The 26,307-nt window shown below is 44.3% G+C and overlaps 2 protein-coding genes across 4 annotated transcripts; one reads left to right on the top strand and one right to left on the bottom strand.

Annotated features, from left to right (window-relative positions):
- Positions 1-467: 467 nt before the first annotated feature.
- On the top strand, positions 468-8,722 carry LOC100384340 (uncharacterized). The gene is made up of 10 exons (NM_001176891.2): positions 468-953; positions 1,094-1,152; positions 1,256-1,355; positions 1,477-1,575; positions 1,758-1,844; positions 1,982-2,073; positions 2,223-2,315; positions 7,470-7,538; positions 7,641-7,846; positions 8,441-8,722. Exons 1-9 carry the CDS (start codon positions 591-593, stop codon positions 7,774-7,776), a joined length of 1,098 nt encoding a protein of 365 aa, NP_001170362.2. The 5' UTR covers positions 468-590; the 3' UTR covers positions 7,777-7,846; positions 8,441-8,722.
- A 2,052-nt stretch (positions 8,723-10,774) lies between these two features.
- Positions 10,775-13,253, bottom strand: LOC100275164 (uncharacterized). 3 transcript variants are annotated; one of them, XM_020543314.3, is made up of 2 exons: positions 11,893-13,253; positions 10,775-11,488 (listed from the first exon to the last, which is right to left on the bottom strand). In XM_020543314.3, exons 1-2 carry the CDS (start codon positions 12,133-12,135, stop codon positions 11,270-11,272), a joined length of 462 nt encoding a protein of 153 aa, XP_020398903.1. In that variant the 5' UTR covers positions 12,136-13,253; the 3' UTR covers positions 10,775-11,269. The 3 variants fall into 3 exon arrangements, with proteins under 3 accessions (XP_020398903.1, XP_023156680.1, XP_023156679.1); XM_023300912.2 differs by having other exon boundaries at positions 10,775-11,512; positions 11,850-13,240; XM_023300911.2 differs by having other exon boundaries at positions 10,775-11,512; positions 11,861-13,235.
- Positions 13,254-26,307: the final 13,054 nt, after the last annotated feature.

Here is a 26,307-nt window from a genome sequence, read left to right as displayed (position 1 = left end):
TACAATTGTACATGACACAAATACTACGATATTATCTTACCATAGTAAAATCACACTATTACTTAAAACTGAGGTATGTTTGGTTCCATTAGAAAACCAAAGTATTTGTAGAGATAACAGAAGAAAACTGATGTCTTGAGTTGAGTTTTTAAAACTCCAAAAATATCACGGTTTTAGATAAACCATGATATTCAAAATTGTGTTTTATCTGTATCAACCAAATACCTTTTAGTTTCCAATATCATGATATCATTAAATACTATAGTATTGGCTAAAAACTAAAAAAATACAAGTTTCCAAATAAGGTCTTGCTTGGAGAACCACGTGTATCTACAGTACTCGAGACATATTAATTCGAGATAAGTCTGGATGGAAATAAAATAAAATAAAACACTGCAGGATAGGCTAGCAGCCACACAAAAAATAGAAACAAGATTTGAGTCGACGATCTCCCGTTCAGCCGTCCCAGTTCCGGATCACTCTCTCGGCTGCCACTGGTCCGCTCCCCGCGTCTGCGGCTTCCACTCTCCGCTCTTCGCTCCTCCTCCCGCCAAGATATTTCCGGAGAATTTGAGAGCCCCCTCCTGGTCATGTCGCTGCTCGCCGTCGCCTCCTCCACCCGCGCCGCGGCAGTGCGGCCGCTGTGCGCCTCGGCGGCCTCGGACGAGGCGGTGCCGGCGCCTGCTGTGGCGGATACCGCAGGGCGGAGGCCGGTGAAGGTGATCCTACCAAAGAAGAAACCGCAGAAGTGGTCGACGGGGATGGCACCGGGTGAGTACGGCGGTGGGCCGGCCACCATCAAGCCGCGCAAGTACTGGTGGGGGAAGGAGGACCGCGACCCCGTGGGGAACACCGACGACTTCATCTGGAACAAGGACTTCCTCCCCCACATGGAACGCGTCATCGCCAACGGCGGCGCCGATGCAGAACCCACCATCACCCGCCTTGCGCCGGTATGTATAGTATATCTCGAGTTCCCTCACAAACCTATTCGATTTAGCGAACGAACTCGCCTGCTTCTTCGTAGCTGTCTCAAACTTTTCATCGAGCTTAGAGTCTAGTTAGGTTCTGAACAAAAAAATCGTGTGGACAGGTGGATGAGGAGGGGGAGTCCGGGTTTCTGAGCATCAACCGCGCAATGAGCCTTGACAGGTCACACCCTCACCCCACCTGATTATCAAGCAAACTCTCTGCTCACCACTTGTTGTTCCGACAATTACTATGCAAAGTTGAGTGGTCTTTGAATCGATTACAGCGTGGAGGTTGATCTGAGCCAGGAGCTTCAGGCGCCGACCAGGCCAATCTTGCAAACCCAGGTTGAGGCTGCCTGGAGAGGACGGGCAATTGGTGCTGAGGTGAGATTGATTTCCCTTTATTCAAATTTCAATTCCCTTTTCTTTATTAATTATGACCCTCCTTTGCTTGCTGGAGACGGTGTGTGGTGACACAAGTTGTGTTATTCAAATACTGATGTAGGCTGTGAATGGAGCCAGCGCTCCTAGATGGAGGCTAGTCCCTACTCGCAGGGAGCAGGCAAAGTGGGACAGAGCGGCCAAGGCAGCCACTGGTGGAAGTGTAAGTAACTACAGTCCTTTAACTGACTTGTTAGTTGCTCTAGATCCTCTGCCTGGTGTATAACAATCTTACAAATTATGTCCACAATGTTTTACATCAAGTACTCCTACATATGGCGGTTTGTACAATATTCTTTGTAGTATTTTCATAAACTTTGTCTCGTTCTTTTGGTCCCATTTCAGGATGTTATACTAAGGGAGTCAAAGTCAAGAGTGCAGCAAGGAGACCCTAAGGTATTGGCAGCTCGGTCCAGAGAAGACTACTTACAGGTAGTCATTTTCTTGGGCATGTAACCTCTTTCAAGAGTTGCATGCTGCACATTTTATGTGTCCCAGTATTAATGTGCTCTTGAAAATGGAGTATGCATAGATTATCTATTGGTCTTTGATAACTTTCATATTTGCAGCTGAAACAAAGATTACAGTGGTTCACTTTAGGCATTGGTGGCGTTGGTGTAATCTCTGCTTATATTTCATACACTCCTGAAATTGCTGTCAGGTATGAGTTTATTTATTTTCTTGCTACCTTCTCATGTGACGTAGATAATTTTTAGTTTTGGCTGTCTTTGTAGAGATAAAGTTCGAAAATGTATTTTTTGGTTACTACTAGGATTGATTTACTTTTAACTGACATCAGTTACTCTTCAGCTTTGGTGCAGGGTTGATTGGATCATTGGTGTATCTCCGCATGCTTGGAACCAGTATAGATTCCCTAGCAGGTGGAACTGGAGAAACTGTCAAGTATGCTCCCTTCAGTTACTCATTTACTTATTTCACAAACCACGTTTGCAGATAGGCTCTTGAATAAAAATATAAAATGTACTTAGACTTTCGGTTTGGCACAGTCAGTTTGTGCTAAATTTAGTTTCTGACCTCATTCTACAGGATTGTCAGTTCTATTTTCAAAGTTGAAAGTTACTCATATTCAGCTCCTTTGAATAAAAATAATATTTGACAACCTTTGACAGTAAACTAAACATGCAGACTAAAGATATTTTTCCTATGAGGTCTTCTGTAGAGTTGTGTTTCAGTTTCAAGGTAGATTGTGGAGATCAAATTCAGTTATTACCTTCTTGTTGTGACGCAGCACAGCACCTTTTGTTGACATGTCCAGAGTTCCAGACCTGTTTTGGTTGATCTTGAAGGTTTTAGCATCTTATTTTCATGCAGACAAAACAGAGTAGTATTGTTTTTTTAAGGAAATGGTAGGAGCTCTGCCTAATCATTAAAAGGATAGAGTTCAGAAAACACACTGTACAGGTCCGAGGACCGAGACAAGACAGACTAGCAAACACAACGTGAGGAACGCTCCCAACAGACCCGCACAAATCAGCTTAACCACTGCAGCAACCCTAATACTGGAGGAACATGGCTCTCTTGAAAGTGAACACGTCCTCTTTAATCTTCAAGGCTAATTGAATAGGGGTGATGGCGCTGTTTTCGAATATCCTCCGGTTTCTCTCCTTCCAGATGTTCCACAGGGTGTATATCATGAAGTCGTTGAAGTCACGCTTTTGGTTCTTTGGGAGCGGGGAGGATGTAGCTTCCCACCAGTCTTTTATGCTGGAGAAGTGAGTAGGGTCAGCCTGGACCGGGAGGCTCAAGCCCTCCCAAACTAGAATATGATGCCACACCGCACGGGCAAAAGGGCAATGCAAACAGAGGTGGGGGCCGGTCTCCAAGGGACCATTGCAGAGGGAGCATTTTGGTTGGTGCGGCCAACCCCAAGTGGCAAGATTGTTAGCAGTAAAGAGCTTGTCCGGTAGAAGAATCCAAGCAAAAATCTTGCACTTTTGCCACTGCCCGTGCCTGCCATACAAAATCAGAATTAATGTGGCTGTACGATCCGATGAATTGCGCATTGTAGACTGATTTTATCGTGAAGACACCGTCGGGGTTCCATTTCCAGGTAATGGAATCCGGCACCTGTGGTTGGAGGTGGAAATCATGGAGTCTAAACCAGAGAGAGACGAATTCCTCGATCTGCACCGTGGAGGTAATCTTGCCTCTCAACGACCTAATCCAATTCCCGTCATTGATCTCAATGGCAACTAACTTGTTCTTTCTTGAGACTAGCTCGAAGAGGTGTGGTACTAGGTTTCTTGGCGCCATGCCATCAAGCCAACTGTCGTGCCAGAATTTGGCTGTCTTGCCATCTCCAACGGTGACGATGGTGGAGGCGCTAAAGAGGAGCCTGTCCGCAAGGTTACAAGGCACATCAAACCCTTTCCAAGGGTGATCCTCTCCCGTCCACCTCTTCCAAAGCCATCTTAGCCGGAGGGCGCAACTGAATTTGTCGAGGTTGAGGATGCCCAGACCGCCTAGGGTTTTGGGCTTGCTGACTAGTGGCCAAGCCACGAGACAATGGCCTCCATTTGATTCAGCCTTTCCTTTCCAGAGGAAGGAGCGGCGTATCCTATCGATGCGTTTACGGGTCCATGTCGCGAGGGGAAAGACCGACAAGTGATATGTGGGCATGGCGAATAGGACGGAAGATCTAAGCGTGAGACGGCCAGGTCGATTGAGCATGCTTCCTTTCCATCCGGCCAGACGGTTCCGGATTTTCTCGATCAGAGGTTGGACATGAATTCTCTGGAGCGCCCGGGTGTGAAGTTGGAGGCCCAGGTAACGACACGGGAAGGTCCCCCGGGTCCCTTGGAACGGCTGGAACACGTGGTCTAGGTCAATGTTATCACATCTTATCGGGTGGATAGAGCTCTTCTCAAGGTTGGTGACCAAGCCCGAGGCGCAGCCAAAAGCGTGCAGGATGTCTTTGACCGCCATGAGGTCTTCTCTAGAGGGGTTGATAAAGATAGCAACAACATCGACATAGAGAGCAGTCCTCAGTTTTGCTGTAGTTAGCGGAATGGGGGAAAGGATCCCATTTCTGGCTGCAAGGTCCAGGATACGCTGCAGCGGATCAATGGCAAGGATGAACAACATAGGGGAAAGGGGGTCTTCCTGCCTAACTCCTCTCCTGTGTTGGATGTTTGCTCCTTGTCGGCTATTGAGGAGGGCTCGAGATGAGGCGGACCCAAAAAGGATGGAAATCCACTCACGCCAACGAGGGCCAAAACTCATGGTCTGGAGGACTTCCAGGAGATAACCCCAATTAACTGTGTCGAAAGCCTTCTGGATGTCAAGCTTCAGGAAGAGCGCCGGTTTTTTCTGCTTGTGTAGTCTTCTAACTACGTTATGTACATAAAGGAACTTGTCTTGTATACATCTTTTCTTGATGAAGGCACTTTGGGACTTGGAGATTAGAGTGTTGAGGAGGGGGGCCAGCCGGTTAGCAAGCAGTTTGGAGAAGATTTTTGCAATGTTGTGTATCAAACTGATGGGGCGGTAGTCACCCACTGTCAAAGCATCCAGCTTCTTGGGGATAAGCACGATGTTGGCAGAGTTGAGTAAACGAAAATCCGCCCCATTCATGTTATGAAGTTGGTGAAAAGCCTCAAGAACGTCCTCCTTGATGATATCCCAGCCTACTTTTTTTTCTCAAACACGCAGGAGAGCTGAGTATCATTATATTAAAAGAAGAAATAAACAAGGTCTAAAATAGACCGGGGTACAACTGACGCCTTACGGCGGCCTGAACGACACTAACATAGACTGACTCATCTATATAACCTTGAAGAATAAACCTGTAAAGCCATCCGGGCCTGGTGCTTTATTGCTCGGCATTGAGAAGATTGTTTCATTTATTTCTTCGAGGGAGAACGACGCTTCTAGCGATGAGAGGTCATGTTGCGCTAAAGCTAAAGCCGGCCAGTTGAGGGTGATCCCTCTCTCCGGGGTTGTCCCTAGGTGAGATTTGAAGTGTTCCTGAATGATCTTTTCTTTTTCCTCATGGGCTACCTCTAAGTTTCCAATTGGGGGCTGCAAGCAATGGATGAAGTTCTTACGCGCTCTGGAGCTAGCAGATAGGTGGAAGATCTTAGTGTTCGCGTCGCCCAACCTAATGCGAGTGAGGTGAGCCCGTTGACGGATCCTCGATTTTTCAATTACAGCAATTCCCAATGCTCTGGCTTTGAGTGCCTTCAGGAGATCCAGTTCCTCTTGGGTGAGCACATGCTCCTCTTGAGCAGTTTCGAATCGGAGGATTAATTCTTTGGAAATTGCAAGTTGTAATCTCATGTCTCCCACTTTGGTCTTACGCCATAGTTTGATGGCCTTTGCTGCACGCGCTAATTTGATATGAAGGCGCTTCATGGGTGTAAAGGAGGAACGAAGCAGTTTCAGCCAGGCAGCCTGAACAGCCTCCTTGAATCCCTCCATCTTTACCCAAAAATTTTCAAAACGGAAAGAGGGGCTATGTGTCGTCGTCAATTCTCCTTGGAGGAGAAGCGAAGTGTGGTCAGACATGAGGGAGGGAAGGGAGTGCAGATAGCAGCTAGGAAAAAGCAACTCCCATTCTGTTGTACAGAAAAATCTGTCAATTCTTGTTAGCGTTGGATTCACTTGCCCGTTGCTCCAAGTGTAGCGGCGGCCATTGAGGTGGATTTCCTTCATCTGTAGGCTGTCCAGCGCTGATTTGAACGCGCCCATGAGGCGCCGATTCAAGTTACAATTATTTTTATCTGAGGCTTGATATATGAGATTGAAGTCTCCTAACGCCAACCACTTTGTCCAACGTTGTGCTGCGAGGCCACTTAGTTCTTGAAGAAAAACAAGTTTCTTAGCGCTCGACTGTGGCCCATAAACCCCTGTGATCCACCAAACTGAATTGTCCGCCTTCATAGTGATCATGGCCGAGACAGTGTGTGAGGTGGTGTACACTTGCGAAAGTGAGAAAAAAATCATTCGAAGCTGCAAGCAGAATCCCACCTCTAGATCCATTTGCAGGCAGCACAACAGTGTTGTTTAGAAAATTCTGACCTAAGGTACGAAGGATGGTTGCATCGTCGATTGTAGCGAGTTTAGTCTCCTGCAAGCAAACAATGGTACTACCAGTATCCCGAACTAGTTCTTGCACAGAATCACGTCTGACTACTTCATTGAGCCCCCGCACATTCCAGCTCAAAATTTTGCAGTTATGTTGAGACATTGGTAGACAACTGAGACCCATGATAAAACAGACCAAGCCAAGGAAGTGGCAAATTAATTCCATTACACTCAAACCAGATCCAGAACAGGGGGTATTAGGGGGTACTGGGATGAACCTTGAAGTTCCCAGAACACTGCAGGTAGTAGACAGACAAGCACTTGTGACGACGAACGACGACGGCTAAGCTGAGTGGTCCAGCAGAATCGCAGCAATTGAAGGCCCCTGGCTGCTGCCGTGATTCTGGGCCACCGAACAAATTGGTTGTGCAGATACACCATGACACATTCAGGACAAAAGAACGAAGAAGTGCTAGACATTGCAAAAGACTAAGGCCCCCGCAGAGCGTGCCAAACCGCATGTCTTAAACCTGCGCTGCTGGTCCCTGTGGTGGAAGGATTCCGCAGAGGTCCATCAGCGCTTGCAACACCAAGGACGACAGTGGACCCTTGAAGATGTTGATGCAGGACGACAGTGGACCCTTGAAGAGGTTGATACAATATAAGCATTATGATATAGGTGATTCTGCTGCCATTTTTCCAAGTTCTTTTGTTAAACCGTACAAAATGATAGATTACAAAATAGAGTATTGTTTTAGTTTGGTAATCTATCATTTTGTACGGTTTAACAAAAGAACTTGGAAAAATGCTGGTTCTCATTATCTGAATATCATATGAAGTCAATCCCCTTAGTAAATAATTATTTATTTATCATAGAATGGCCACTCTATTTTGTTTTCTGCAACATTGTACATGAAGATGTAACAGAAAACAGATCTAAAATTGCTGCTTGGCAGCTTGTAGAACTTGTTTGTGATAAAGACAACCCTTGATGTTATCTCATACTTACAGGAGTGCTGCTGCACAACCAAGGTTGCTTATTCCAGTGGTACTTGTGATGATGTATAACAGATGGAATCAGTAAGCAGATGAAATTCTCTCGGAACTTCAACAATTGATTCAGAACATTTGAAAGAAGTGCTTCTTCTTACAAGAAACTGTGTTCTTTCTTTGGTGGTTCAGGATATTAGTTCCGGATTATGGTTTCATGCAGCTTGAGTTAATACCAATGCTTGTTGGGTTTTTTACCTATAAGATTGCTACATTCGCTCAAGCAATCCAGGATTCTATACCTCCAGTCGGAAATCGTGAAGGTTGAAAAGTGTCATGTTGTATATAAACGAAGGTGGTAGCCATGGTCCCTGGTCAGTGGTCACCCAGATAGTAAGGTACCAATCTTCTTTTCTTAATCATGTACACAATACGTGCTAACAATAGTTGTTCTCTTTTTTTATCTTACGGTTTTTAAGAAAACAACAAGCAGGATGTCTATCTATTTTTCATATAAAAGAAAAGAAGTTAAACCCAGACAGTCAATACATTATTCACGAAAAGGGAAACACCACCCAAGACACACACCTATGGGGAAACACCAAACATTTTTTCATTGTTTTAAAGGTGTTTCCAGGATGCTTGTAGCCAATGCATGTGCTTCTGACCATTGGATGTTCGTTATTATTGTGTCCTGGCCTCATGGTGCCCTTCAAAGTGTATGACCCTAGACTTGAACGAGCAGACACCTATTCACAGATTCTCAAATGCCCTACTTTTTGTTGTCCACACTGGTTTTAAATGCAATGAATGCACTCCCATATAATGCATGTGACTCTGACCATGGAAGAATTGTAAAATATTGTGCATATAGGGTCATTGAATGAGCGTTGCAGGCAGCAGATTTCTTTTTAGTCCTTACACCTTGAGAAATGAAATAGAAGTACAACCTTTCTTTCTGTTAATCCTGATCCAGATGCTTTATTTTATAGGTATGTATAGAAGAATCTGGTCTGGTGTCATCGCCAAGTAGATGAGATGCTCGTTGAGGACGCCATTTGAAAATCTCGAGTGCTTAACTATGTTCTGCACAAATATTTTGACGAAAGGTGATGTTACCACATTCATTCCATATTACACGCAGATCATCAGTGTATAAATTTACGGCTCCGAACTTTTACCACAACGATTAATTGACAAAACAATTGTATGATTGAATTCACATTTAGCACTGGATGCAAATTATGCAGTCTGCAAGTACACTCATTTAAAGCAAGTCGGTCAGAAGTACACCTTACTAATGGTGAGATCTTCAGGAAAATAAGGCCATTACGCTAGAGCCCTTTCGCAAAATAAGGCCATTTTCGGGTCTAATAACTGGTAATTGTTAGCTACCTAATAGCCAGTGTAGGATCCAGGAATGGTGTGGGGGGGGGGGGGGGGGGGGGGGGGGGGGGAGGGGGGATTTGCTACTGACTAGTGGCCGAGACAACACAAGCTAACAGACGGGTTTTTTTTTCTCTCTTCTTTCTCCTGCTATCTCCAATGGAGTTTCATGGATGCAGTGGGGGAGCTGGGACCCCCCCCCCCCCCCGATCTGCCAGTGGTAGTAGCTCATAGCTAATATTAGCTAGATAAGACCCTGCTTATATTCTGTTAGCAGAAACGGCCGGAAAACAAAGTACATCAACCAACAAATCACAGAGCACAACACACAGATTTAAGTGGAAAACATTTCAATGCGAAGGAAAAACCATGGGCAACATATGTGCAGTGTTTATAAAACGCTGTCCGTAGACGGCGACTTACAAAAGGAGTAAATGACGACGCACAACAAACTCTAATTCGGGTCACTAATATATACCGGCGACGGGCCTCCGCTCCGCGCGCTAGCCAACACGGCCTCCATATGCAGTTTGGATCACAAACTCAACATATTTTGTAGTCTTTTGTCTAGACCACTTTTCATAGTCTACTGAACTAAGATTTTTTTTTCTGAGGTTGACTAAACTTTAAACAGCACTTTAGATCACTATTTAGAGTATCAAAAGCCAAAGTTTACTGGCTAAACTTTACCGAACAGGTGTAACTGTTAGCTGATTTGGTCCAACCTGTAAGACGGTTATTAGTTACGTAACCTCAACGGGTCTAACTGGTAGTAGCTGGTTTGGTCCAACCAGTAAGATAATTATTAGTTAGGTAATCAGCTAACAATTAGCTAGCTAGACTTTTTACTAGCTAGCCTTGTTTGGATCCAAATAAGCTAATTATTAGCAGCGAACTATCTCTAGCCAGTCTTAAGTGGGAAACATTCATTTGTCTGATTATTTTTATTCTATATCACTGTCTTTATATGTCTCATATTCTCTTTTGTACTCCTCAGATCCAACTCGTTATCTAGGTCCACCGATGTATAGGCTCTCAACTCATGCTTGCTTGTAGCCTTGTAGGATGAGAGCCAATCTTTCCTCTCCATCCTCTCTTTTCTTCTCCATATTCGAAAAATATTGACTAGCCTGACTATAAGATAATTATTGTAGTTACTCTTATGACGTAGGCACTGTGAAATGTGGAGTCTGGTTTGATTTCGTCACCTGTATTCCCTCCCTCCCCCTAAAAGATACAACTCTTACTTTCCGAGGAGTCAAACAAGTCCAAGTTTGACCAAATCTATACAAAAAGTTACAAGCATTTATGGTACCGAATAAATACTGTTAGATTGATTATAGAATATATTTTTACGATAAATTTAATTGGAGATGTTGATTTCTCTCTCTAAAAACTAGCCAAACTTATAAGATTTTGTTTTATCCAAAAAAACTAGAATTACGTTTATTTTTTTGTGTGTAGAGGGAGTGCCTCTCTTAGAAATAGTAGTGCAATAAAACATAGCACTGAGGACGATGGTCCATATCTAGACTTGACTTGCGCGAGAGCAAAGTTGTTTATGTTTGGTACTACCATAAACTTCGATGGCTGTGTTTCGGAAATCTGAGAGAGCACGTGGTACTAAACGTAAGGGCGATGCTTAACGTTGACGAGGGCAAGCAATGACAGTAATAAAGTTTGCCACAGTTTGGTTCGCTGTCTTACTAAAACGTACTAGCTGTCACTGAAGCAGCGAGGAAGGGACGGACACCTGAGCTGTAGTAGCACTGTTACCAAGAGGCTGCTACAGCAGCCCCTAGTTACGCCTTCCCGTTCCGTTCCGTTCCGTTCGAGTTTCCAGATCTGCGGAAGCTGTCACGGATTTCACATGATCCATCCAGTGAGCTGACTGCACATACCACTCGTGATAAACTGACTGGTCCGCAGAGGGTGTGAGATCACGTGAACCAAGAGGATGATTGATTTCCTTCCTTTCCAACAAACCATGGCTGAAATCTGCCACCTGACCTGACCGACCCCAGGCACCAATTCACCGCTGCCGAATTTTGCATCAGCATTCAGCAGCAGCACTACCAGTCTACTACTACTGCTCTAGTACGACTACCACTTTTTGACTGGCCTACCGAACTGAACTCTCGCTCGCAAGCGCAGCAGGCCGGCAGCATCTTTTTTGGCCACCAAAAGAATCCTAAAATGGTATATAGAAAACAGAATCTAACAAACCAAAAGGAGAGGACCAGTAGGTGTGAAAAGGGCGACGAGGCGCGGGGTCCCCACCGCGAACCGGCCGGCCCGTCACTGAGGCTTGGGGCCCGGGCGCGCGGCATCACGTCACGGCGTCACGCGGGAAGGAAGCCCCCGGCCCCGTGCGAAGCGAAGCGAAGCGTGCGGAGCACACCTGGCCACCCGCCGCCCCTACGACCGCCGACGAGTCAACGCTCCCCGCCCACCTCCCTGGCGGCTGCGGAGGCGGACGGCGCCGCGGCGGCGGCGGCCGATCGGGCGTTCGGGCGCGGCCTGCGGCGGCCCGGGGACGCGGAGGCCACGCGGCGGAGCGCGCCGCCGGCCGTCCAGTAGCGGCGGCAGGCGCGGCAGAGGTGGCGCGGCTGCCGCACGTTGTAGTTGTTGAAGTAGCAGAACTTGGTCTCCCGTAGGGATGAAAGTGGTAATCCAAACTGTTAGAACAAATTTAATATTTTAAAATAGATATGTATAAAATTTGATGTTGATCTTTTCTTATGTTATCAAGCACATTAGTAAAAATATGAATAAAATATTACATAAATTGTTTTATGTATTATTTGCTCCCTACAACACAAAAAGTTGAAAAATTTACCGAATTTGTTTCCGAATCCATACCGAAGTTTATATCTATTATTTGAGAAAATATAGAATGAATTTGAGGTTTACCTTTTATGAATCTTAACAAGCTGGATGTTAAAAACAAGAATACAAATTTGTATTGTATATTATATATTCTATTTATTCGCAAACGACTAAAAAACTGATTACCGAATAAATACCGTTTCCGACCGTTTTCATCCCTAGTCTCCCGGCTGCCGCACCGCGGGCACGGCAGCGGCTCGCCGCCGGTGCCCCCGGCCCCGGCCGCCTGCTGCAGGGGCAGAGGCTGCGGCGGGGGCGGGGGAGGAGGAGGAGGAGGAGGAAGGACCGGCGGCGACGGCGGAGGGGCGCCAGCGCCATCGCCATCGCCCGCGGCGCGCTGCGCGTCGGGGGGCTGGATGACCTTGCCGAAGAGCTTGAACCCCGCGGCGTCGGCGTCTGGGAGGTTGGCCATGGGTGGGGGTGGAGTGGAGGAGCGGGAGGCGGAGGCGGGGCTCCGGGTGGGTAGGGGGGACGCCGGCCGGCTCCGGCTTTTATACACGGGTCAAGGACTCGAGGTCGAGGAAGTGGAGATGGTCATCGCCTCCCAGCTCTTGTCGCTTTTTGCTTCGTGCGCCTGACTTCTTTTGCGTGACTACCCACGGTCCGCCCGCTATGAGCAGAGTAATAAAAAAAACTAGTTTTTTTTTCACACTGCAATTAATCTATTTTGAAACTTGCTACCGTCTATCCGATTTTTGCTATTTTCTGTCTCCTATTGCCTGGTCCCACTATCAGGTCATCGTACGCGTACGCACCTTCCGTATGGCCCAAAATGCCCCTGCTGCTACTCTTCCCACTCGCTGACATATGGGTCTCACAAGTCAGCTTCTCCTTCAACCTTCGGTCATCCTCCACCGCACAGCGGGCGCAGTACGAAACGGTTTTCAGCTCTAGAGCAATACGACGGAAAAGACGAAGACGCTGGAGTCTCCAGTAACGAAACACTTGGTGAGCCCGTTTACGAGGACTCTGTTGTGATGGTTGATGACGCCTCCACATGCAGCGTCGACGACACCTCCCCTGCAACAAATGGTATGTCATCGCCATCGTGATGCTGAACCGCTAGTTGTCTCCTGACGACTAGCTCGACGACCTTCAGTGGTGGAGTTGGAGATGCCAGCAACATATAGGACAGAGAGGTACAAGTAGGTGCCCAACTTGCTCTCGTTGGCCGTGGCGGTGGTGAGATGCTCCGGTGGTGTCGAGGGAGATACAGGAGCCATTTATAAGCAGAATAAGTCTATGTAACCCTCACTTTCAAAACCGTTTGTTTAACCTATTCAGCTTTGCAAAACTAGACAAATAATGCCATAGATAGTTTTAGTTGGTGGTTTTGATAACGTGACGCTGATTCAATTTTGTCTTTTTAAGTCCTTTCATTTAGTAGTATTCAAAAAATATATATAGTTTTACACAAAAAACGGTAATTAGATATTATAATTATATATGTCCTGATTTTACAGAAATTTTAGGAGTAGCAGCTTAATTACTAAAATTCAAAAACTACATAAAAATGTTTAATATTTTTTTTGTCTCTTATTCATTTTTATCTTATGTGGCTAAAGATTTTATTAAAGCAAAATAACACCATTACAAAACTACTGAAACTTTTGTTGATTTTATTAAGCAAGTTAAGTGATCTTTTCTTTTAACTATTAACTAAATTAGTTTTCTATTTGTATTTTTAGAAACATTTAATTACTACATTACTATTTTTTGTTAGCATTTAAAATCGGATATCATTTTATTACCATTTTTAGTAATTAAGCCGCTACTTCTAAAATTTTAGGAAAATTAGGGCAGATATAAAATCTAATTACTGATTTTTCTGTTAAATTATATAAATTTTGAATACTATTAGATGATAGAACTAAAAAAAATAAAATTGTTGCCACTTAAATTAACGACACGTCATCAAAGTCACCAATTAAAACTGTCAGGGAGTTATTTGTCTTTTTTTTTAAGTTGAGAGGGTTAAACAACTGGTTTTAAAGTTGATGGTACACTAAAGGTCAAAGGATTATGATGAATTTTTATGTCTATATTTAAATGGATTCAGACATATATAAAACACATGTATCATACTTCCTACGTTATTTTTATTTGTCGTAGTTTAATTCAAAAATAAACTAGCAGACGCCAAATATTCGAGAACCGATGTAGTATATTGTATAAATCTATTAATTTGCTAAAAATAAAATTTAATTCGGGAGTATTATTCTAACAGGACGTTCTTACAGCCGAGCCGATCGAAGCACTCAAACAGGCGCAGCGAATTAATGTGAGGCAACGAACGAACGTCGCCCTCGCCCTCGCCCTATGCCCCCTATCTGGAATGTGATAAGCAAGCAATCCAGTTCTTGAAGTTGACGCGCCGGCCGGTCCAAAGTTTGGTCGAGCCTGATTTTCCGCAGTGCCCGTGCATGCACCAGGCTCCCCCAGCAGTCTTGTCCAATCAACGCCACCATGCTTCGGGAGCTCATCCCTCGTCGCAGCACGTAACGTGATGGAATATCTTTTTGTTCCGTCGCGATTTCATACAGTAGAATAAACTCGCAAGGGCGACACCGACGGCTGACGCGGCCCGTCCGCAGGTCGGCACCGATATGATGGTGTCTATTCTAACGTTGATCAATTCAGTAACTCGGTCGGATCGACAAACATTGGATCGTGGTATAGATGCAGAGCTAAACTACAAGGGACAGTTAGATGAGTTTTGCCGAACTGTTCAACTTCAGAGTTATTAAACTCTATAGTTTTTAGAGCTGTAGTACAGATTTTCGAAGCGCCTCTTTTTCTCCTACAAAATCTCTCAAAACCTTCCTCTTAACCTAGCCACTGCCGGGAAAAGCTGACGTCGAGGAGGCCGTCACCGCAAGCGTGGACTGCTAGTCCATGGAGGTGGTGATCGTACTGGAGGGCACGAGGTGCGGCTCCTCGTCGACGTGGGGGCGGGACTCCTCGTCGCGGCGGAGCGGGGCTCTCAGGTAAACTTGTCCACAGAAAACACTTTTATTTCTGTAGCTGATTGCAATCTTCCTACCAAACGACATCAAAACTCTAGAGCAGAGCTACTCCTTACTAAAATTTTGAAGTAGAGTTGCTCTAGCTAGAGTGGAGCTATGCACCTATGCTAAACACGCTAGATTGGTTCGTTAAACAGTCAGATCGGTACCGATAAGTCAATTAAACATAACACCTTCTTGTTAGACGATTCAGTCGATACCGATACAATCTAGCCGGTAACAATCACCTTTAGATACATGCCACATTTAATTTGGTTCACGTGTGTGTTACGTCAGCTAGTTGTTTTAAACCGTTTGCAGTCCCAAAAAATAAAAATAAAAATACATGGAATCTAGCCTATAAATAGATATGGGTGTTTAGGTTTATTCACACACCCTCACTCTCCATTTCTCTCCTCTTCCTTTATATTAGTCTCCAACTCTCTATTTTAATATGGATCCTAAGTGCAGTTTGAACTTTCAAACCTTTGTCGACTTGATCAATGACCAATCTCCACAACTTCTTGACACCCCTAACTATGCAGAAGGGGTCTTCTTCAAAGTTCTTTCTTTCGTACATCATCGTCGAGAGGATGTTTTTATCTACCCCCATTCCCTCACTCTGCAACCTCTATTTTCATACACATATCCTCCTTGTTCATATATCTACCAACATGTATAATTTCACGCTGCAAGTCCCACCTCCTCAAGCTAACTAGACACCGAGAAGGGAGGAACATCTACCAAAAGTGACATCATGGCCAAGACAAATTTACAACAATGGTACCTTTAGGAAGGGAATAACATAAATGGTGACATTGTTGCTTGTCCAAGAATTGGCCTCCATTTCACCCTTGGAAGATAATGTTGGGGGGGAAACAACACCCCAACATGGAAAACGACGCCAACATGCATCACCATTGCTAAGGCTTACACCCAAAGTGCCCCCAACACGCTTGCCAGCCGTTGCCATCGTTGTCACTTCCCCATCGATATGTTGAATGCACAGAACAACCCTATGTCGAACCCCTCTGATCGGGCAACAGAACCAAACATGTCATACCACGCGTGTAAACCAGTGCTAGCCCTAAGGGCGAGGCTAAGGGGCAGTATTCCTAGGCCACATAATTTAATGGGGCCCCATTCCCTATATATAATACTATATTATTGTTGGAGCGGGCGAACCTGACCTTGATTAGACTTATCCGGATACGACTAACCATGTATGAGCATAGGGTCAGCAGCGATGGAGGACTTCATCCTGTCCCAGCGTCGGAGTCCTCGACCACGACCATCGGAGAAGGCTGAGCGAAGGGCCACACGAGAAGAGGGGGCTTGCAGTACTCTCGCCACGTGTCCCGAAGGCTCGACTTCTCCCTCAACAGCAGAGTCAAAGCCCCGACAAAGCCAAGGATCCAGAATACGGGCGAAGGCCTCGAGAACCGTCCGTGGGGCCCATGCTTTACTCTACTGTGGCTCAGGGCCACGCTGTAATGACCCTGTGGTGAGGAATATTCTGGGACACCTCGATAAGCCTCGGACAAGAACTATGCAAAACTCACATTTCTACTACGGACTATTCGAAGGAGATAAGAACAACGTCCGGGAGCAAGCTCGGACTGTCCGACCTCAAGAGCGGACCGTCCGCCCGTTGGAAACCAGAGAAACTCAAAGGTGTCAAGTTCGGTAAAAATGAATTTTAGCATCCTCGTGAACCGTCCAGGGTGCATCTCCTTCTAAACTCTCAAGTGACTCATAAAGTTAGCAAGAGACACCTAATTGTGTGGTGATACTTGTGGGGTCTAAATGACCCTTGAGATTAAGAAGAAGCACTCAACTAGTCTAAGTAACCGTTTGAGAGAGGGAAAGGGTTGAAAGATACCCGACCTACGTGGTCTCCTCAACGGGGAGTAGGTTCTTTGGAATCGAATCTCGAGAAAAAAATCGGTGTGTTCATCATTACTTTATGACTTGATTCTTCCTCTCCCCTCTCTCTCTAAGTTCTCTTGACTACAATCTTTTTGAGTTAACTCCCTAAGTTATCCGCATTGATTGAGCAACTCATAGCAAGACGAACTCACTTCCGCACTCCGATTTCGTTATTACTCATTTCTAATCCTAACCCCGAGTGAAGTTCGTGTTTAAAGTTTATAATTTTCAGGTTTCGTATATTCACCCACCTCTAGGCGACTTTCAAGCTTATCTCCGACAGTGAGATTAAGGATTTAAGCCTCCCCTAACTCTATAATCCACATACTTCCTATTTTAGACCGAAACCAACATGAATAACCAATTGAAAGATCACAAAAAAAGATAGGTTTTTGTATTTGATATACTTTGGGTTTGCTTTGGTCCACAAATTTCTTTCCCTTTAGAATCAAACACCAAAAAGGAAGACATGCTAAAGCATATAGAAGTAACAAAATAGTTTTGGGCCTAAAAATCATCTCCTTTAGAAAAAGTTCTCCCTATTGGGTGAAATAACCTCCACTCTAAGGTGAAAAAGATATACTCCGTCCGACGGAAAACTCTTCCCCTTTGGGAAAACATTGACTTGAAAAGCAAAAGTGGGACCCCAAACATGTTGAATAGACTATAGTCCCCATTTTTCTATGTATATTTTAAATGATAAAGGATATTCTATGGGTACCAATTGAAACAATTTTTTAAAACATATGCATGATGACAACATGAGAGATAAATGGTATCTAATTAAGACTGCATAGTCTATTCAAGTGGAGATGACTTGTTAATGACACTAAATGTAAGATATCACTATTGAAGGCTATCGAGTGGAAAGTTCATCATCTTTGAAGTGGAAATTTTTGTCAAACTATGGAGATTCCATTTTTCTTTAATGAGACTACTACACACATGATCTTTCGGGGTGGTGCACCAGGTCGCCCACGCGACTAGCCGTTAGAGTCCTACAGATGGCGCACTGGACCATTCGCACCGGGCCATTCGTACATGCCACATGTACTAGTTGTTGCAACTAGACGTTGGGGCACCTGACCGTCCGAGTGACGCACCCGACCGTCCGCGCAGAGGTGCTGAAAACACACTTTCTGCGTAACCGGTCAGGTGTACCATCGTACCGGTCCGGTGAGCCTCTGGGCTCCGAACCATCTGTCAATGAGGCTGGATTGTCTGCTAGTGACCTTTTTTCTTCTTTCGTGTCTTGGACTTTGCTTTATACTTGTAGGTCTTATGTGGATCTTCAAGGGATCTTATTTGAGGTGTTTCTTTTTCACTGCCTTAGTCCAACACACTTTGCATCATGTGAACTACAAATATAAACACTTGTAAACATATTAGTCCACATGTTACGTTGATCATCAAACACCAAAATCAATGTAAAATAGGTCGAGGTCCATTTTCTTACAGTTTTCACTATATTCAAGGTTGTAAATACAAGTCATATAGGATTTGTTTCATGATAAACTTTACTCTGTCAATATCTAGAAAAAATATTCATTACTTATACAAGACTATAATTTCTAGGTTATATAAAAATACTTTTATAATGCGATTATTTTGATTTTGAAAATACATTTTTATAAATAGTGCTAGTAAAAATTCTTATTTGAACAAATGCTTAGAACTCAAGTTAGACTTCATGCAATTTTAGACTACATCATAACCCATACATTAAAATAGTCATCTCTATAGTATTTATTCGATTATTTTTAAATTTTAAGGAGATTCATAAAAATTTAATATTTTAATTTCTAATTAAATTAATTATTAAATATATTTAAATATCTATGTAATAAATATAATATATAAATATTAATAGTATATATTTTTAGTTAAATTTAAAGGGGTTGTTGTGTTTATGTTCCTCGATGGAAGTGCAATTGTGATTTACTTCCAAAAATCAACTTTGTGATTTTGGTTCATGTTTTTGAAAATGAGATATAAGTTTGGGTCTGTTTTGTTAGAGGCACTTGACGATGTGAAATACATGGGTAAATCATGATTATAGAATAATCAAAATTCGAAAGAAGGGGCACAATTGTAATTACCAACTTGTTCTTCGTTTACAACTGTGATTTTGTCCTTGCTTTTGAATTTCGCAGTAATTGTAATTGTATCATTGTATTTCACATCGTCGAGTGTTCTTAGCCCAAACTTCTTCCTTTGTCACAAAGTTGAATTTAGAGGGTAAAATTATAATTGCACTTTCATATAGGGAGAGAAATATAATGGCCCTAAATTAAAAATAGTTGTCTTAAAAATGCGATAATTGTTTTTGGAAAGAACTAAGTATTAATTTAATGCATCATAACTTATGCCATCACTTTAATGCCTTTTTATAAAAAATAACAACATTGTCAGAAAAGGTACAACTGAGATATTATACTACAATATTCATGAAAGGGAATTAGGCTTACACCTAGTCCCCAATTAATTTTGGTGGTTGAATTGCCCAACACAAATAATTGGACTAACTAGTTTGCTCCAGTGTATAAGTTATACAGGTGTTAAAGGTTCACACTCAGCCAATAAAAAGACCAAGTTTTGGATTCAACAAAGGAGCAAAGGGGCAACCGAAGGCACCCCTGGTCTGGCGCACCGGACTGTCCGGTGTGCCACCGGACATGTCCGGTGCACCAGGGGGACTCAGACTCAAACTCACTACCTTCGGGAATTTCCAGAGGCGACTCGGCTATAATTCACCGGACTGTCCGGTGTACACCGGACAGTGTCCGGTGCGCCAAGGGAGGTCGGCCTCAGGAACTCGCCAGCTTCGGGAAACTCCAACGGCTAGTCCACTATAATTCACCGGACTGTCCGGTGTGCACCGGACTGTTCGGTGCGACTCCGGAGCAACGGCTATCTCCGCGCCAACGGCTCTCTGCCGCGCATTTAATGCGCGCTCTGCGCGCGCAGAGGTCAGAATCGCCCATGCTGGCACAACGGACAGCAAACAGTACCTGTCCGGTGTGCACCGGACACCCAAGCGGGCCCACAAGTCAGAAGCTCCAACGGTCAGAATCCAACGGCAGTGATGACGTGGCAGGGGGCACCGGACTGTCCGGTGTGCACCGGACTGTCCGGTGCGCCATCGAACACACAGCCTCCCAACGGCCACTTTTGGTGGTTGGGGCTATAAATACCCCAACCACCCCACCATTCATTGCATCCAAGTTTTCCACTTCCCAACTACTACAAGAGCTCTAGCATTCAATTTTAGACACACCAAAGAGATCAAATCCTCTCCATATTCCACACAACACCCTAGTGACTAGAGAGAGTGATTTGCTTGTGTTCTTTCGAGCTCTTGCGCTTGGATTGCTTTTCTTTCTTGATTCCTTCTTGTGATCAAACACTCACATTGTAATTGAGGCAAGAGGCACCAATTGTGTGGTGGCCCTTGCGGGAAGTTTGATTCCCAAGTGATTTGAGAAGAGAAGCTCACTCGGTCCGAGGGACCGTTTGAGAGAGGGAAGGGTTGAAAGAGACCCGGCCTTTGTGGCCTCCTCAACGGGGAGTAGGTTTGCGAGAACCGAACCTCGGTAAAACAAATCCGTGTGTCACACTCTTCATTTGCTTGAGATTTGTTTTGCGCCCTCTCTCGCGGACTCGTTTGTATTTCTAACGCTAACCCGGCTTGTAGTTGTGTTTATATTTGTAAATTTCAGTTTCGCCCTATTCACCCCCCCTCTAGGCGACTATCAATTGGTATCAGAGCCCGGTGCTTCATTAGAGCCTAACCGCTCGAAGTGATGTCGGGAGATCACGCCAAGAAGGAGATGGAGACCGGCGAAAAGCCCACTACAAGCCACGGGAGCACTTCATCGGAAGAGTCCTGCACCAAGAGGAAAGAAAAGAAGAAGAGCTCCTCCAACAAAGGGAAGGAGAAGAAATCTTCTTCTCACCACAAGGAGAGGAAGGAAAAATCTTCTTCCCACAAGCCGCATCGGAAAGGCGACAAGCACAAGAGGATGAGGAAGGTGGTCTACTACGAGACCGACACTTCATCAACATCTACCTCCGACTCCGATGCGCCGTCCGTAACTTCTAAGCGCCAAGAGCGCAAGAAGTTTAGTAAGATCCCCCTACACTACCCTCGTACATCTAGACATACTCCATTACTTTCCGTTCCATTAGGCAAACCGCCAACCTTTAATGGCGAAGATTATGCAATGTGGAGTGATTTAATGAAATTCCATCTAACCTCACTCCACAAAAGTATATGGAATGTTGTTGAGTTTGGAGCACAGGTACCATCCGTAGGGGATGAAGACTACGATACGGACGAAGTGGCCCAAATCGAGCACTTCAACTCCCAAGCCACAACCATACTCCTCGCCTCTCTAAGCAAGGAGGAATACAACAAAGTGCAAGGGTTGAAGAATGCAAAGGAAATTTGGGACCTCCTCAAGACCGCGCACGAGGGTGATGAACTAACAAAGATCACCAAGCGGGAAACAATCGAGGGGGAGCTCGGTCGCTTTCGACTTCGCCAAGGAGAAGAGCCACAAGATATGTACAACCGGCTCAAGACCTTGGTAAACCAAGTGCGCAACCTCGGGAGCAAGAAGTGGGACGACCACGAGGTGGTTAAGGTTATTTTAAGATCTCTCATTTTCCTTAACCCCACTCAAGTTCAATTAATTCGTGGTAATCCTAGATATACTAAAATGACCCCCGAGGAAGTTATCGGGAATTTTGTGAGCTTTGAATGCATGATCAAAGGCTCCAAGAAAATCAACGAGCTTGACGAACCCTCCACGTCCGAAGCACAACCGGTGGCATTTAAGGCGACGGAGGAGAGGAAGGAGGAGTCTACACCAAGTAGACAACCAATCGACGCCTCCAAGCTCGACAATGAGGAAATGGCGCTCGTCATCAAGAGCTTCCGCCAAATCCTCAAGCAAAGGAGGGGGAAAGACCACAAGTCCCGCTCCAAGAAGGTTTGCTACAAGTGTGGTAAGCCCGGTCACTTTATTGCTAAATGTCCATTATCAAGTGATAGTGACAGGGGCGACGACAAGAAGGGGAGAAGAAAGGAGAAGAAAAGGTACTACAAGAAGAAGGGCGGCGATGCCCATGTTTGTCGGGAGTGGGACTCCGACGAAAGCTCTAGCGACTCCTCCGACGACGAGGACGCCGCCAACATCGCCGTCACCAAGGGACTCCTCTTCCCCAACGTCGGCCACAAGTGCCTCATGGCAAAGGACGGCAAAAAGAAGGTTAAATCCAAATCCTCCACTAAATATGAATCTTCTAGTGATGATAATGCTAGTGATGAGGAGGATAACTTGCGTACTCTTTTTGCCAACCTCAACATGCAACAAAAGGAGAAACTTAATGAGTTGATTAGTGCTATTCATGAAAAGGATGACCTTTTGGATTCCCAAGAGGACTTCCTTATTAAAGAAAATAAGAAGCATGTTAAGGTTAAAAATGCTTATGCTCTAGAAGTAGAAAAATGTCAAAAACTATCTAGTGAGCTAAGCACTTGCCGTGAGATGATTGACAACCTTAGAAATGAGAATGCTAGTTTAAATGCTAAGGTTGATTCTCATGTTTGTAATGTTTCAATTTCCAATCCTAGAGATAATAATGATGATTTGCTTGCTAGGATTGAAGAATTAAACATTTCTCTTGCTAGCCTTAGATTAGAGAATGAAAATTTGATTGCTAAGGCTAAAGAACTAGATGTTTGCAATATTACAATTTCCGACCTTAGAACTAAAAATGATATGTTGCATGCTAAGGTTGTAGAATTAAAATCTTGCAAAACCTCTACATCTACCATTGAGCATGTATCTATTTGTACTAGATGTAGAAATGTTGATATTGATGCTATTCATGATCATATGGCTTTAATTAAACAACAAAATGATCATATAGCTAAACTAGATGCTAAAATTGCCGAGCACAACCTAGAGAATGAGAAATTTAAATTTGCTCGTAGCATGCTTTATAATGGGAGACGCCCTGGCATTAAGGATGGCATTGGATACCAAAGGGGAGACAATGTCAAACTTAGTGCCCCTCCTAAAAGATTGTCAAATTTTGTTAAGGGCAAGGCTCCCATGCCTCAGGATAACGAGGGTTACATTTTATACCCTGCCGGTTATCCCAAGGACAAAATTAGGAAAATTCATTCTAGGAAGTCTCACTCTGGCACTAATCATGCCTTTTTGTATAAGGGTGAGACATCTAGTTCTAGGCAACCAACCCGTGCTAAGTTGCCTAAGAAGAAAATTCCTAATGCATCAAATGAACATAGCATTTCATTTAAGACTTTTGATGCATCCTATGTTTTGACTAACAAATCCGGCAAGGTCGTTGCCAAGTTTGTTGGGGGCAAACACAAGGGGTCAAAAACTTGTGTTTGGGTACCCAAAGTTCTTGTTTCTAATGCCAAAGGACCCAAAACAGTTTGGGTACCTAAAGTCAAGAACTAAATTTGTTTTGTAGGTTTATGCATCCGGGGGCTCAAGTTGGATACTCGACAGCGGGTGCACAAACCACATGACCGGGGAGAAAAGGATGTTCTCCTCATATGAGAAAAACAAAGATCCCCAACGAGCTATCACATTCAGGGATGGAAATCAAGGTTTGGTCAAAGGATTGGGTAAAATTGCTATATCCCCTGACCATTCTATTTCAAATGTTTTTCTTGTAGATTCTCTAGATTACAACTTGCTTTCTGTTTCCCAATTATGTCAAATGGGCTACAACTGTCTCTTTACTGATGTAGGTGTCACTGTCTTTAGAAGAAGTGATGATTCAATAGCATTTAAGGGTGTGTTAGAGGGTCAGCTATACTTAGTAGATTTTGATAGAGCTGAACTCGACACATGCTTAATTGCTAAGACTAACATGGGTTGGCTCTGGCACCGCCGACTAGCCCATGTTGGGATGAAGAATCTTCACAAGCTTCTAAAGGGAGAGCACATTTTAGGATTAACAAATGTTTATTTTGAGAAAGACAGGATTTGTAGCGCATGCCAGGCGGGGAAGCAAGTTGGAGTCCATCATCCACACAAGAACATCATGTCGACCGACAGGCCGCTTGAGCTGCTCCACATGGATCTATTCGGCCCGATTGCTTACATAAGCATCGGCAGGAGTAAGTATTGTCTTGTAATAGTGGATGATTATTCTCGCTTCACTTGGGTATTCTTTTTACAGGAAAAATCTCAAACCCAAGAGACCTTAAAGGGATTCTTGAGAAGGGCTCAAAATGAGTTCGGCTTAAGAATCAAGAAAATAAGAAGCGACAACGGGACGGAGTTCAAGAACTCTCAAATTGAAGGCTTCCTTGAGGAGGATGGCATCAAGCATGAGTTCTCCTCTCCCTACACTCCACAACAAAATGGTGTAGTGGAGAGGAAGAATCGAACTCTATTAGACATGGCAAGAACCATGCTTGATGAGTACAAGACACCGGACCGGTTTTGGGCCGAAGCGGTCAACACCGCCTGCTACGCCATCAACCGGTTATATCTTCACCGAATCCTCAAGAAGACATCATATGAACTCCTAACCGGTAAAAAGCCCAACATTTCATACTTTAGAGTTTTTGGTAGCAAATGCTTTATTCTTGTTAAAAGAGGTAGAAAATCTAAATTTGCTCCTAAAACTGTAGAAGGCTTTTTACTTGGTTATGACTCAAACACAAGGGCATATAGGGTCTTTAACAAGTCCACTGGACTAGTTGAAGTCTCATGTGACGTTGTGTTTGATGAAACTAACGGCTCTCAAGTAGAGCAAGTTGATCTTGATGAGATAGGAAATGAAGAGGCTCCATGCATAGCACTAAGGAACATGTCCATTGGGGATGTGTGTCCTAAGGAATCCGAAGAGCCTTCAAGTGCACAAGATCAACCATCCTCCTCCATGCAAGCATCTCCACCAACTCACAATGAGGATGAGGCTCAAGTTGATGAAGGGCAAGATCAAGAAAATGAGCCACCTCAAGATGATGGCAATAATCAAGGGGGAGATGCAAATGAGGAAGACAAGGAGGATGATGAACAAGAACCAAGACCGCCACACCCAAGAGTCCACCAAGCAATCCAACGAGATCACCCCGTCGACACCATCCTCGGCGACATTCATAAGGGGGTAACTACTAGATCTCGGATTGCTCACTTTTGTGAACATTACTCTTTTGTTTCCTCTATTGAGCCACACAGGGTAGAGGAAGCTCTCCAAGATTCGGATTGGGTGGTGGCGATGCAAGAGGAGCTCAACAACTTCACTAGAAATGAGGTATGGCATTTGGTTCCACGTCCTAACCAAAATGTTGTAGGAACCAAATGGGTCTTCCGCAACAAGCAAGATGAGCATGGTGTGGTGACAAGGAACAAAGCACGACTTGTGGCCAAGGGATACTCCCAAGTCGAAGGTTTGGATTTCGGTGAAACCTATGCACCCGTAGCTAGGCTTGAGTCAATTCGCATATTATTGGCCTATGCTACTTACCATGGCTTTAAGCTTTATCAAATGGACGTGAAAAGTGCCTTCCTCAACGGACCAATCAAAGAAGAGGTCTATGTTGAGCAACCTCCCGGCTTTGAAGACAGTGAGTATCCTAACCATGTTTATAGGCTCTCTAAGGTGCTTTATGGGCTCAAGCAAGCCCCAAGAGCATGGTATGAATGCCTTAGAGATTTCCTTATCGCTAATGGCTTCAAAGTTGGCAAGGCAGATCCTACTCTATTCACTAAAACTCTTGACAATGATTTGTTTGTATGCCAAATTTATGTTGATGATATCATATTTGGGTCTACTAACGAATCTTCATGTGAAGAATTTAGTAGGATCATGACAAAGAAATTCGAGATGTCTATGATGGGGGAGTTGAAGTATTTTCTAGGATTCCAAGTCAAGCAACTCCAAGAGGGCACCTTCATTAGCCAAACGAAGTACACTCAAGATATTTTAAGCAAGTTTGGAATGAAGGATGCTAAACCCATCAAGACACCCATGGGAACTAATGGGCATCTCGACCTCGACACGAGAGGTAAGTCCGTGGATCAAAAGGTATACCGGTCGATGATTGGTTCATTGCTTTATTTATGTGCATCTCGACCGGATATTATGCTTTCCGTATGCATGTGTGCAAGATTCCAATCCGACCCTAAGGAATCCCACCTTACGGCCGTAAAACGAATCTTGAGATATTTGGCTTATACTCCTAAGTTTGGGCTTTGGTACCCTCGGGGATCCACATTTGATTTAATTGGTTATTCGGATGCCGATTGGGCGGGGTGTAAGATTAACAGGAAGAGCACATCGGGGACTTGCCAGTTCTTGGGAAGATCCTTGGTGTCATGGGCTTCAAAGAAGCAAAATTCGGTCGCTCTTTCCACCGCCGAAGCCGAGTACATTGCCGCAGGTCATTGTTGCGCGCAATTGCTTTGGATGAGGCAAACCCTGCGGGACTATGGTTACAAATTAACCAAAGTCCCTTTGCTATGTGATAATGAGAGTGCAATCAAAATGGCCGACAATCCCGTCGAGCATAGCCGCACTAAGCACATAGCCATTCGGTATCATTTTCTTAGGGATCACCAACAAAAGGGAGATATCGAGATTTCTTATATTAA

The sequence above is a fragment of the Zea mays genome, chromosome 8 (genome assembly GCF_902167145.1).
Source record: "Zea mays cultivar B73 chromosome 8, Zm-B73-REFERENCE-NAM-5.0, whole genome shotgun sequence".
In the NCBI taxonomy this organism is placed as follows: domain Eukaryota; kingdom Viridiplantae; phylum Streptophyta; class Magnoliopsida; order Poales; family Poaceae; genus Zea; species Zea mays.
Note: the sequence above shows the minus strand (reverse complement) of the source record. Positions and strands in the feature narration are given on the sequence as shown.